This window comes from Oncorhynchus masou, chromosome 13 (assembly GCF_036934945.1).
Source record: "Oncorhynchus masou masou isolate Uvic2021 chromosome 13, UVic_Omas_1.1, whole genome shotgun sequence".
Lineage (NCBI taxonomy): Eukaryota > Metazoa > Chordata > Actinopteri > Salmoniformes > Salmonidae > Oncorhynchus > Oncorhynchus masou.
Genome location: NC_088224.1, coordinates 19,048,049 through 19,062,801, shown reverse-complemented (window position 1 = coordinate 19,062,801; position 14,753 = coordinate 19,048,049). Strand labels below are relative to the sequence as shown.

The following is a 14,753-nucleotide window of genomic DNA, read 5'->3' as shown; positions in this document are numbered from 1 at the left end:
CTTTTAGACTTTTACTCAAGTAGTATTTTACTGGGTGACTTACATTTACATTTACATTTAAGTCATTTAGCAGACGCTCTTATCCAGAGCAACTTACAAATTGGTGAATTCACCTTCTGACATCTTCATTTTATCATCATTTTCTATGAAGATATCTTTACTTTTACTCAAGTATGACAATTGGGTACTTTTTCCACCACTACTAATTTCAAGACAAGCGCCTTTGATTGGTGAAATCCTAAAGTTTTTTTTAATGTCGGTAAGGGCATGTTGCAGTTGGTGCCACTCACAGGCTGCTGGTGGCACCTTAATTGGGGAGGACAGGCTCATAGAAATGGCTGGAACTGAATATATGAAACGGTATCAAACACATCAAACACATGGTTTCCAAATGTGTATTCACGAGCTGGATGTAGTCATTGCATGCTATGAATATGGGACCAAATACTTCATTTTTTACTACTTTAATACACATATACTGTATACTGTCAAAACGTTGGACACACCTACTCATTGATTCCATATGTGTTATTTCATAGTTTTGATATCTTCACTATTATTCTACAATGTAGAAAATAGCACATATTAAGAAAACCCTGGAATGAGTACTGTAGGTGTCCAAACATTTTGACTGGTAAAATGTGAGTGAATTTGTCCAAATAGTTTTGGTCCCCTATAATGGGGAGATTTTGTACAAAACCCACAAATGAAAGCTGACAGTCTGCTGGTGTCCAGAGCCAAAACAACAAAACTTTTGTCATTGTCCCAATACTTTTGGAGCTCACTGTATAAAGGCGATCTGAGGTCGCTGTCATTAAACCTAATGGAGTCCTGGTGTGATTGTCCAGGTGTGCCCTGAGTGGCTCGAAACCTAGTCTGAAACTCTCTATTTTATTTATTTTGTTTTAGAGACATGGGGTCTTCTACTTTAAGTCTGGGCTCTGGAATCAATGTGGACTTGACTTCCTGTCTGTTTGATGTGTCTATTAACATAAAAAGCCATTATGGAACCACGAAAGTAACTCGAAATACAATATCGTACTCATTCACATAGCCTTCAGCAAATCAACACATTCTGTACAGAGGTAGACCCCGCTGGGACGTCCTGTACGGCTCTGCGCAAAGGCTAGTGACATATAGACCTCCCCTCCCATCTTCCTCCCCCTTCTCCCCTGATCTCGTACCAGTTCCCTCGATGCATCTGTCCCCAAGGCCTGTCTGGCGTACCGTCGCGTCCCGCACACCCAGTCCCAGGCAGACAGACATCTGTTGAAGGTGGTGGAGGTTTGAGCGAGATGCCAGCCTACTGTTGCCTATAATACGCATACAGTCGTTCCGAGCACGGGCTAGTAGTTAACCACGCCCCCTCCGAAGCGGGACCGCAATGATTTAGAAGTTCAGGAATCCCACGTGACGTCACCCTAGGGGTGATGTAATGCCTCTGCAAATAGAATGTATTGTAATCCTGCCTCAGTCCAACGTGGTTCCTCTCAACTCAGTGCCGCTTGTCCGCTCCACTTGTTAGGTAAGTTTATCACAACGAACTTTCTATCGCCCACAATTGTTCGGCTCGTTTAAAAATTATTTTTAGACTGGCACGAGTTCAGTGTTTGGTAGATTTTGCGATACATTTTTTATTTTGCTTTCTTAAAGTTTGGTGTGTGCAGGGCTGGTCCGGTTTTGGTTCATCAACGAGCTGCATGTCTATTGGGGGGGGGGGGGGGGGGGACGCAATCCCCAACGGTGTCGGCTTGTTTATGAGGGGCTCGGGTTGATCCATTTAACGCGGTCATGTTCTTCACATTAGACTGAAGGCTATCAGATTTTTGTGTATGTGAAGTAGCAGTTTATTCGTAGGTGATTTGAGTTAATTTAGGACTTGGTACAGACTACAGAAAAAGGGGAAGTTGGAAGTTGATTGTTTCGAAAACAACTGCTGAAGTTTTTGCGCACGACAAGCATTTTGGGCAATCAAACTGACAGGTGAATTCAGAGTGTGTGTGTGTGTGTGTGTGTGTGTGTGTGTGTGTGTGTGTTTCCATATGATGCCGAGTGATTTGATAAACGTTATTATTGTCTTTTGCATTAGTGCAATCATTGTTTAGCCCTAAAACATGACACATCATACTATAGCCCATGTTTGAGTTTGTAATAGAATTTCAGTAGCCTAGTAACCTAGTCAAAACTAGTATTCAGAATCATATTTCATGGTTGTAGTGATGAAGATTGTGGGGGTTAATAATGATGATGATGATGAACGGGGTGGTTGATGTCTTTTTAACAGTGACACACACATGTGCACACACACACACCTATGAAGTCACCTCCGCACATGTGGAGCAGGGTGGAATATGGTGACTGCTTCAGAGCAGGTTTCAGCCTGCCCTCGGCTGTTCCTCAGCACACTCTTTCCCTCCGTCTCTATGCGTCCCAGAAGGCAGCTATTCCTTACATAGTGTACTACTTTTGATGAAAACCCTGGTCAAAAGCAGTGCACTTAGGGAATAGGGTGTGTGTGTCCGCAACACTCCCTCCCTCGATCTCCCTCCGTCCTCCCTCTCTCTACCACAACCTATTTCTCTCTCTGTCTGTGCTCTTATCCTGCTGTGCCTGTCTTCGCTTTTCTATGTTCCCTCCTATGTCAGTCACTCACCTTTCATATCTCTATACCTCCTCCTCTCTGTCAGTCACTCACCTTTTATATCACTACACCACCTCCTCATCTCTCTGTCAGTCACTCACCTTTTATATCTCCACACCTCTTCATCTCACTCTGTCAGTCACTCACCTTTTATATCTCTACACCTCCTCTCTCTGTCAGTCATTTACCTTTTATATCTCTACACCTCCTCCTCTGTCAGTCACTCACCTTTCATATCTCTATACCTCCTCTCTGTCAGTCACTCACCTTTCATATCTCTACACCTCCTACTCTCTGTCAGTCACTCACCTTTCATATCTCTATACCTCCTCCTCTCTGTCAGTCACTCACCTTTTATATCTCTACACCTCCTCCTCATCTCTCTGTCAGTCACTCACCGTTCATATCTCTATACCTCCTCCTCCCTGTCAGTCACTCACCTTTTATATCTCTATACCTCCTCCTCTCTGTCAGTCACTCACCTTTTATATCTCTATACCTCCTCTCTCTGTCAGTCATTTACCTTTTATATCTCTACACCTCCTCCTCTGTCAGTCACTCACCTTTCATATCTCTATACCTCCTCCTCTCTGTCAGACACTCACCTTTTATATCTCTACACCTCCTCCTCATCTCTCTGTCAGTCTCTCACCTTTCATATCTCTGCACCTCCTCATCTCTCTTAGTCAGTCACTCACATTTTATATCTCCACACCTCCTCTCTCTGTCAGTCACTAACCTTTTATATCTCCACACCTCCTCCTCATCTCTCTGTCAGTCACTCACCTTTTATATCTCTATACCTCCTCCTCTCTCTTTGTCAGTCACTCACCTTTTATATCTCTATACCTCCTCTCTCTTTGTCAGTCACTCACCTTTTATATCTCTACACCTCCTCCTCTCTGTCAGTCACTCACCTTTTATATCTCTATAACTCCTTCTCTCTGTCAGTCACTCACCCTTTTATATCACTACACCTCCTCCTCTTTGTCAGTCACTCACCTTTTATATCACTACACCTCCTCCTCTTTGTCAGTCACTCACCTTTTATATCTCTATACCTCCTCCTCTCTGTCAGTCACTCACCTTTTATATCTCTACACCTCCTCCTCATCTCTCTGTCAGTCTCTCACCTTTCATATCTCTGCACCTCCTCATCTCTCTTAGTCAGTCACTCACATTTTATATCTCCACACCTCTTCATCTCTCTCTGTCAGTCACTCACCGTTCATATCTCTACACCTCCTCCTCATCTCTCTGTCAGTCACTCACCGTTCATATCTCTATACCTCCTCTTCCCTGTCAGTCACTCACCTTTTATATCTCTATACCTCCAAACTCTGTCAGTCATTTACCTTTTATATCTCTACGCCTCCTCCTCCCTCTGTCAGTCACTCACCTTTTATATCTCTACACCTCCTCCCTCTGTCAGTCACTCACCTTTTATATCTCTACACCTCCTCCTCTCTCTGTCAGTCACTCACCTTTCATATCTCTGCACCTCCTCATCTCTCTCTGTCAGTCACTCACCGTTCATATCTCTATACCTCTTCCTCTCTGTCAGTCACTCACCTTTTATATCTCTATACCTCCTCTCTCTGTCAGTCACTAACCTTTTATATCTCTACACCTCCTCCTCTCTCTCTGTCAGTCACTCACCTTTTATATCTCTATACCTCCTCTCTCTTTGTCAGTCACTCACCTTTTATATCTCTACACCTCCTCCTCTCTGTCAGTCACTAACCTTTTATATCTCTACACCTCCTCCTCATCTCTCTGTCAGTCACTCACCTTTTATATCTCTATACCTCCTCTCTCTGTCAGTCACTCACCTTTTATATCACTACACCTCCTCCTCTCTGTCAGTCACTCACCTTTTATATCTCTACACCTCCTCCTCATCTCTCTGTCAGTCACTCACCCTTCATATCTCTACACCTCCTCCTCATCTCTCATTCAGTCACTCACCTTTTATATCTCTATACCTCCTCCTCTCTCTGTCAGTCACTCACCCTTTCATATCTCTATACCTCCTCCTCTCTGTCAGTCACTCACCTTTTATATCTCTACACCTCCTCCTCATCGCTCTGTCAGTCACTCACCTTTCATATCTCTACACCTCCTCCTCATCTGTCTGTCAGTCACTCACATTTTATATCTCTATACCTCCTCCTCTCTGTCAGTCACTCACCTTTTATATCTCTATACCTCCTCCTCTCTGTCAGTCACTCACCTTTTATATCTCTATACCTCCTCCTCTCTCTGTCAGTCACTCACCTTTTATATCTCTATACCTCCTCCTCTCTGTCAGTCACTCACCCTTTCATATCTCTATACCTCCTCCTCTCTGTCAGTCACTCACCTTTTATATCTCTACACCTCCTCCTCATCGCTCTGTCAGTCACTCACCTTTCATATCTCTACACCTCCTCCTCATCTGTCTGTCAGTCACTCACATTTTATATCTCTATACCCCCTCCTCTCTGTCAGTCACTCACCTTTTATATCACTACACCTCCTCCTCTCTGTCAGTCACTCACCTTTTATATCTCTACACCTCCTCCTCATCTCTCTGTCAGTCACTCACCCTTCATATCTCTACACCTCCTCCTCATCTCTCTGTCAGTCACTCACCTTTTATATCTCTATACCTCCTCCTCTCTGTCAGTCACTCACCCTTTATATCTCTATACCTCCTCCTCTCTGTCAGTCACTCACCTTTTATATCTCTATACCTCCTCCTCTCTGTCAGTCACTCACCTTTTATATCTCTATACCTCCTCCTCTCTGTCAGTCACTCACCTTTTATATCTCTATACCTCCTCCTCTCTGTCAGTCACTCACCATTTATATCTCTACACCTCCTCCTCATCTCTCTGTCAGTCACTCACCTTTCATATCTCTACACCTCCTCCTCATCTCTCTGTCAGTCACTCACCTTTTATATCTCAATACCTCCTCCTCTCTGTCAGTCACTCACCTTTTATATCTCTACACCTCCTCCTCTCTGTCAGTCACTCACCTTGTATATCTATACACCTCTTCCTCTCTGTCAGTCACTCACCTTGTATATCTCTACACCTCCTCTCTCTGTCAGTCACTCACCTTTTATATCTCTACACCTCCTCCTCTCTGTCAGTCACTCACCTTGTATATCTCTACACCTCCTCCTCTCTGTCAGTCACTCACCTTTTATATCTCTACACCTCCTCATCTATCTGTCAGTTTCTCACATTTCATATCTCTACACCTCCTCATCTCTCTGTTAGTCTCTCACCTTTCATATCTCTGCACCTCCTCATCTCTCTTAGTCAGTCTCTCACCTTTTACATCTCTACACCTCCTCATCTCTCTGTCAGTCACTCACCTTTCATATCTCTATACCTCCTCCTCTCTGTCAGTCACTCAACTTTTATATCTCTTTACCTCCTCCTCTCTGTCAGTCACTCACCTTTTATATCTCTACACCTCCTCCTCATCTCTCTGTCAGTCACTCACCTTTTATATCTCTATACCTCCTCCTCTCTCTGTCAGTCACTCACCTTTCATATCTCTACACCTCCTCATCTATCTGTCAGTCTCTCACCTTTCATATCTCTGCACCTCCTCATCTCTCTTAGTCAGTCTCTCACCTTTCATATCTCTACACCTCCTCCTCTCTGTCAATCACTCACCTTTCATATCTCTACACCTCCCCCTCTCTGTCAGTCACTCACCTTGTATATCTATACACCTCTTCTTCTCTGTCAATCACTCACCTTGTATATCTCTACACCTCCTCTCTCTGTCAGTCACTCACCTTTCATATTTCTACACCTCCTCCTCTCTGTCAGTCACTCACCTTTTATATCTCTACACCTCCTCCTCTCTCTCTGTCAGTCACTCACCTTTTACACGGAGTGTACAAAACATTAAGAACACCTTCCTTATATTGAATTGTGTCAAGTGTTCCATAGGGATGCTGGCCCATGTTGACTCCAATTTGTCCCACAGTTGTGTCAAGGTGGCTGGATGTCCTTTGGGTGGTGGACCATTCTTGATACACACAGAAAATGTTGAGTGTGAAAAACCCAGGAGTGTTGCAGTTCTTGACACAAACCGGTGCGCCTGGCATTTACTACCATAACCTGTTCAGATGGCACACAACACAATCCATGTCCAATTTTCTCAAGGCTTAAAAATCCTTCTTTACTTTGTCTCCTCCCCTTCATCTACACTGATTGAAGTGAATTTATCAAGTGACATCAAAAAAGTATCATAGCTTTCACCTGGATTCACCTGGTCAGTCTCAATCATGTTCATAATGTTTTGTACAGTCAGTGTAAATCTCTCTATACCCCTCATCATCTCTCTGTCACTCTGTAAATCTCTCTATACCCCTCATCCTCTCTCTGTCACTCTGTAAATCTCTCTGTACCCCTCATCCTCTCTCTGTCACTCTGTAAATCTCTCTATACCCCACATCCTCTCTCTGTCACTGTAAATCTCCCTGTACCCCTCATCCTCTCTCTGTCACTCTGTAAATCCCTCTGTACCCGCATCCTCTCTCTGTCACTCACCTTTTATATCTCTCAACCCCTCCTCCTCCCTTTCTCTCCTCTCCCTCATAACTTGAACATTAGTGTGAGTGTGTCCATATATCCCCCCTCAACCAAAACGCCACTTTGGCTCCCAGCGGTCTAAGGCACTGCATCTCAGGGCTAGAGGTGTCACTACAGACCCTGGTCTATTCCAGGCTGTATCACACCCGGCCGTGATTGGGAGTCCCATATGGCGACACACAATCGGCCCAGCGTCGTCCGGGTTAAGGTTTGACAGGGGACACGTCATTGTAAATAAGAATTTGTTCTTAACTGCCTAGTTAAATAAAGGTTAAATACAATATAAATAAAATATCCCCACTCTCTCAGGCTAAACCTACCTCAGTGAAGTGTGTGTACACTTTATATACAAAAGTATGTGGACACCCCTTCAAATTAGTGGATTCAGCTATTTCAGCCAAACAATTGTTGCTGACAGGTGTATACATTTAAGATACCAAATTCGTGGTATCCAACTGTTAGTAGTTACTGTCTTCTCTCTACAACTCGCTACAACTCCCGTAAGGGCTCGGGAGAGCCGAAGGTTGAGAGCCATGCGTACTCCGAAACACAACCCAACCAAGCCGCACTGCTTCTTGACACAATGCGCATCCAACCCGGAAGCCAGCCGCACCAATGTGTCGGAGGAAACACCGTACACCTAGCGACCTGGTCAGCGTGCACTGCACCCGGCCCGCCACAGGAGTCACTGGTGCGCGATGAGACAAGGATATGCCTACCAGACAAACCCTCCCTAACCCGGACGACGCTAGGCCAATTGTGCGTCGCCCCATGGACCTCCCAGTCGCGGCCAGGCTGCGACAGAGCCTGGACTCGAACCCAGAGTGTCTGGTGGAACATCTAGCACTGCAATGCATTGCCTTAGACCACTGCACCACCCGGGAGCTTTAGTGACTTTTAACGTGGCACCGTCATAGGATGCCACCTTTCCAACAAGTCAGTTCGTCAAATTTGTGCCCTGCTAGAGCTGCCCCTGTCATCTGTAAGTTCTGTTATTGTGAGGTGGAAACTTCTAGAAGCAACAATGGCTCAGATGCAAAGTGGTAGGCCACACAAGCTCACAGAACAGGACCACCGAGTGCTGAAGCGCCTAAATCTCATCTGTCCTTCGTTGCAACACTGCCTAACGAGTACCAAACTTCCTCTGGAACCAACCTCAGCACAAGAACTGTTCGTTGGGAGCTTAATGAAATGGATTTCCATGGCCGAGCAGCTGCACACAAGCCTAAGATCACCATGCGCAATGCCAAGCGTCAGCTGGAGTGGTGTACAGCTTGCCACCATTGGACTCTGGACTAGTGGAAACACGTTCTCTGGAGTGATGAATCACATTTCACCATGGAAATAGTTGCCTTAGTGACCTCTGTAATGTGGCAGAATGACAAGTATGGTGGCTAACCTCTATGGCCAACCGACGACCGGTGTATTCTGCATCCATTCGCAGGGCTGGTCATCATGGTCACTGATGTTTAAAGGTGGAATCCACAGTAGGGGAAACAGCACCACTGTCCGCCCCACAGCCAATGTTATTGTTTTGTTGATGAAGCAGAGCTGAGGAGCATCAAGGTTAAAAATTGCAGTACATATGCTGCTGTTCTATCACACATGCAATGATGTCAGAGGAAAAAAACAGAGTTGGTTGTTTGCAGTCTTTGTTGTTGTAATATCAGAAACGGACGTGGCAGTTTGACCTTTAAGGACTCCCATCTTCAAGGCTACAGAGACTAAGGTCATAAAGAGCTCAAGCTGAAACGATAATTGCCTTGATATAAAGGGACATTACAAAGATGGTTGTGGATCAAAACATTGTCACTAAAGATGGCAACTGGCAGCATAATGTGTGGGTGTCTTTCTGTTGTCTTTCTACAGTTGACAGAAGCAGAAGCAACAGAGGACACTGCCAGTTAAGAAATAAAACACCTTTGAAGAGTTTTCCAACCAACCAACCCAGCTCTCCTCATAAGACCCAGGCATCAGCTCTCCTGAAAATCTGTGTCCTGACTCAGACACACCTCTGTCTGCATCCCAAATGGCACCCTATTACCTATATAGTGCACAACGTTTGACCAGAGCCCTGGGCCATGGGACGCATTCGACACGGCCATGAGGAATGTCTGGCGTGTCAGAGTTCACTAGATCCTGGTCTCAGTGGAAAATGAAGAGCTAGCATTTCTAATAGTTTATAATTACCCCCATCATCTCCCCCCCTCCTCCATCTTCATTTCACTGCTGTGTTAGGGGTCAGCTTGGGGTTAGCATGAACCCTCTGTCCCTAACTCTCAAATCTCTCACAAGTCTTCCTCAAGTCTCAATGCTTGTGTTGTTCAGAAATGGGACTTCTTGAGTGCTCTCTAACAAAGGGAAAGGCAGCATAGGTCTACAGTCTACTTAAACTTGAATCACATCTCAAGTCGAGAGATGTGCTGTTCATATCATTACGATAAGTAGCCTATACTAGAGAAATGTGAAGTTTGAAATGAAATAAGTTTGCTAATATTGGCGATTGGCTACAACCATCAATCTAGTAGTAGTAGTTGAAAGTATCATTTAAAGAACAGTTGTGCACATTAATGTTATAAACTTATCCTTCTATTTATTATTAAAGCATCAATTCAGGAAATGTATCGCAATATGAATTTTTGGTTAACACTTGACACCCAGCGTCATAACACGTCATGACATGGTCGTAACCATGTCTTAATGTCAGAACAGCAGATATAACGTGTCATAACCTGTCATAATATGGTCATAACACTGTCATGACATGGTAGTAACCGTGTCTTAATGTCAGAACAGCAGATATAACGTGTCATAACCTGTCATAATATGGTCATAACACTGTCATGACATGGTCGTAACCGTGTCTTAATGTCAGAACAGCAGATATAACGTGTCATAACCTGTCATAATATGGTCATAACACTGTCATGACATGGTCGTAACCGTGTCTTAATGTCAGAACAGCAGATATAACGTGTCATAACCTGTCATAATATGGTCATAACACTGTCATGACATGGTCATAACCATGTCTTAATGTCAGAACAGCAGATATAACGTGTCATAACCTGTCATAATATGGTCATAACACTGTCATGACATGGTCGTAACCATGTCTTAATGTCAGAACAGCAGATATAACGTGTCATAACCTGTCATAATATGGTCATAACACTGTCATGACATGGTCGTAACCATGTCTTAATGTCAGAACAGCAGATATAACGTGTCATAACCTGTCATAATATGGTCATAACACTGTCATGACACACATATTTATACCTGTTGTGACATTTATTGCGTTATTTTATGGCTGGTTATGACACCTAAATAAGTTTCAAAACCCACAAAACCTACCACACAGGGCAACACATTCCATTACATCATAGATTACTTGTCAACAGTATGCTTATGTTATATAACATTTTCTGAAATTGACCATATTAAATTACATTGTAATTGCACACACATTGATGTTAGACATGTACCTACCCCAATGCTCTGTTTCTGATGACTGGGATGAAGGCAGGAGCAGATTTCAGGAGCAGGACAAGACTGATGATGTCATAATGTCATAATCAGCCATAAAATAACACAATACATGTCACAACAGGTGTAAATATATGGGTCATGACAGTGTCATGACATTTTGACATGATTATGACCATGTCCTAGCGTGTTATGAGAAGTTATGTCAGCTGTCATGACATTTTGACATGATTATGACCATGTCCTAGCGTGTTATGAGAAGTTATGTCAGCTGTCATGACATTTTGACATGATTATGACCATGTCCTAGCGTGTTATGACAAGTTATGTCAGCTGTCATGACATTTTGACATGATTATGACCATGTCCTAGCGTGTTATGACGCTAGGTGTCAAGTAAAGTGTTACCAATTTTTGTCCATAACGCCCACCTCTACCTAAGAGTAGAGTGTCATTCAGTCAGGTCTAGTAGACATATTAACAGCCATTTGTGTCTGTTTATAAGGCACAATGTTGAAGAAAAGTTTTTAATTAAATCAAGATGGCAGATTATAATGAGGTTTATGGTATTTTTTGCAGTTTGTACAATTCTTTTGCACTATGAAAATGATGCCCTGAATCTTCTCTATCACATACTGATTGGGAAAAACTCAGGGCCCTACGGTGTGTCACACTCACAGTGACCCTGACTGGATCGTTGTCTTTGAGATAAGGTTCCATCCCAACAGTCATCCTTCATCAGTGGGTATGGGCCACTACTGCTAGAATTGGATTGGTTTCAAGTTGTATTAGTCGTGTATACTGTATATACTGTATAGTCAGTGTTATTCGGATTTGATTATGTCAAAAAATGCTGACCATTTATGTTTGTCTCTCCTGTTGTCTCTCTGACTGTGGGTTTGTCTCTCCTCTTGTCTCTCTGACTTTGGGTTTGTCTCTCCTCTTGTCTCTGACTGTGAGTTTGTCTCTCCTCTTGTCTCTGACTGTGTGTTTGTCTCTCCTCTTGTCTTTCTGACTGTAGGTTTGTAATAGAGATGAATGATGAACAGGACCGGCCATATAGGTGCAGCGCTCCTGGCTGCTCGCAGGTGTGTGTGTGTGGACCTCTCGTAAACAATCTCCTCACTGCATGATGATTTGATATCTAATAATCTTATTTTATCATAAATCAGATTTGATAAATCTATGCCACTTAAAAAGTCATTCCATAAATAAATGTTTTAGTGAGCATGCTAAGTTGATCTCTCTCGCTCTTCGCCCCATACAGCGGTTCCAAACAGAAGACCACCTGATGATCCACAGACACAAGCATGAGATGACCCTCAAGTTCTCCTCCACCAAGGCTGATCCCCTCGCAGGTGAGAAGAACATGTATAGATGTAGATAGCATAGAGAGGACATTAGCTTTGTAATGATGATTATTTCTATTCTGTTTCCAGTCAAGGATAACCTCCAATGCCAAAGATTCCCTCTTTTTCCTTTTCTGTTTCACCCTGACTCTTTCGTTCTCTCGTTCTCCGTCCCCATGTTTCACCCTTATTAACTTATTACCCAGAGTTCTTTATGTGTGTTTCACTAATGTTCTCAGTCTGTCAGGATTTTTTAGTGCAGAGTTTGTGTGTCTGACTGGTATGATAATATTTCTCGTCCCTTCCGATCGATAGAATACAAGTGTTCTGATAAGTCTTATCCCCCCCCCTCTCCTCTCTCCTCCCTCCCTCCCCCCTTCACCTCTCTGACCGACTGTCTGTCACTCAAGCGTAGTGTTGTCTGGTTCAGGCCTGTGTGTCCGTGTGTATATGACCATGTGTGTGTGTGTGTATGCATGTGTGTGCGAGCATGTGTATTCATGTTCGTCTGTGTGTGTGTGTGTGTTTACGTCTTTGCATGCGCGTGTGACCTCTTCTGTGGTTGATGAAAAAACGATGACGTAGAGAACAGTACAGTATACTGATGACTTGTATTGATAACCAGTAGTGGTAAGATACTATAGTATTTGCAGCACATACAGAGACGAGAAGAGAACAGTCAATCCACAGCAGACTAGAGCACTGGTGGCCAAGGCTCAGCCTCTGACAAAAACACACTCTCAATCGTGCAGGCCAGATGAAGACCCTGTCTGTCTGTTACCGTGGCAACGTCTGTCTGTCTCTCTGGGCTTAAACATCTCTGTTGACCTTTGACCCACACCAGTCAGGTTCTATCCTGCAGGGGCCTGTAGACACTCAGCCCTCCTGGAGGAAATCTCCTGTCAAAACAAAAGAGTGCCGAGCTTGTGACTCTTGATTCCTGACCTCGCGACCTTTCAACCCTGATAGTTTAGACTATAGGTGAGAGAATCAGTCTCTGTCTGATCTTATCTTGGTTACTATGGTGATCACTCTTGGGTGAAGTTTCCCCTAAGTACAGGTATAGGATCAGCTTCCCCTTCCCCAATCCTAACCTTAGCCATTAGTGAGGAAGATGCAAAACTGACCCAAAATCAGTGGCTAGGGGAACCATCACCCTAAAACCTTGTGATCTGCTCCTGGGCCTGTGGCTGGGAAGGCTGTCATGGTGGTGTAGGGAAGGCTAAACAAAACAAGTTGAACATAGTTCCAGTGATGTTGAAACCATGCCAGCTGTAAACTGCCTGAGGTGCTGGTTTAGATCGGTCTCTGCCACAACCAAAACCTATCTGTGTACTTCCATATGCCTAGTGGTTAAGAGCATTGGGCCAGAATCCCTGGACCAACTAGGTGAAAATCTGTTGATGTGCCCTTGAGCGAGGCACTTAAACCTAATTTGCTCCTGTGAGTCGCTCAGGATAAATGACTACAATGTAAATGTAGCAATATTATGGTTGTTATGATATCTGTTTGATGCTTAACGTCTGTTTGCTCTCTCTGTGCTATGTGTGATCAGACCAGACCCCAACGCCGACCCGTTTCCTGCGTAACTGTGAGGAGGTGGGTCTCTTCAATGAGATCGAACAGGAGTTCCGCCAGGCACAGGAAGAGCAGAACATTAAACAGGTTACACACGAAAAAACTACATTTCCCATGAAATCTCAGACATATAGAGCAAGCGGATGAGACTTGAACGTGTACACGTGAACACGTGAACGTGAACAAGCAGTTAAATGTTTCCGACATCAGAGTTTCCTATTTCCGACTAGCATAGACATTGCATCTGTCCAATTATGGCATTTGTGAGAGCACGGCCAGTGCCATTGAAGGCCATCTCCACTTCTACTACTTCTATGAGTTGGCAAACAAACTTAAAGGGTGCACACTGCAACCTAGAGTGTGTTGTTTGAACTGGTATAAAGCCAAGGTTGGCGATATACCTGCAGTAATGGAATATTTGCTCAAGAGTATAATTCATTGGCTCCTGGTGACCTGGATGGAATTATGTGATCCTTCCTTAACCCATAGGAAGTCCCACCCAGTTGACTACTTCAAAATGGTGAAAGTCCTCAATGGTGCTGTCCATGCTAAAACAGGCTTTTGGGCAATAGAGTTTTCTATCTCTATGGACTTGAACTAACAAAACTGTAATTTATCATGACAGTAATTACTGTACTAGCACATTACACTGTATCCAGAGAGCATACTGATACATGCTAGGTTTCAAATCAAATCAGATTTATTTTCTAAAGTCCTTTTTACATCAGCAATTTTTTTTTTTTACCTTCATTTTACTAGGCAAGTCAGTTAAGAACAAATTCTTATTTTAAATGACCGCCTAAGAACAGTGGGTTAACTTCCTGTTCAGGGGCAGAACGACAGATTTGTACCTTGTCGGCTCGGGGATTTGAACTTGCAACCTTTCGGTTACGAGTCCAACGCTCTAACCACTAGGCTACCCTGCCGGGGGCCTGGGCTGAAGCACAATGTGCTCTACAGATACCCAGAAAGAGCAAGCAAGGTTTCGAGGCTGTTGTATGAAACTAGCAAATGGAACAGACAAACAAATAGGAGACCGTCACCAGGGTCAGTGATGGGAAAAGTACCCAACTGTCCTACTTGAGTAAAAGTCTTA

At 43.8% G+C, this 14,753-nt stretch overlaps 1 protein-coding gene across 3 annotated transcripts in view; it reads left to right on the top strand.

Moving 5' to 3' along the window:
• Positions 1 to 1,438: 1,438 nt before the first annotated feature.
• LOC135551875 (cyclic AMP-responsive element-binding protein 5-like) overlaps positions 1,439 to 14,753 on the top strand; it is a 32,158-nt gene continuing 18,843 nt past the window's right edge. For 2 of the 3 annotated variants that reach the window (XM_064983146.1, XM_064983148.1), the window contains exons 1-4: positions 1,439 to 1,525; positions 11,752 to 11,818; positions 11,998 to 12,088; positions 13,635 to 13,744. In XM_064983146.1, the coding sequence (XP_064839218.1) occupies positions 11,765 to 11,818; positions 11,998 to 12,088; positions 13,635 to 13,744 (255 nt within the window). In that variant the 5' untranslated portion in view covers positions 1,439 to 1,525; positions 11,752 to 11,764. Of the gene's footprint in view, positions 1,526 to 1,891; positions 1,984 to 11,751; positions 11,819 to 11,997; positions 12,089 to 13,634; positions 13,745 to 14,753 lie in introns of those variants that run through there. The other variant, XM_064983147.1, reaches the window with a different exon arrangement.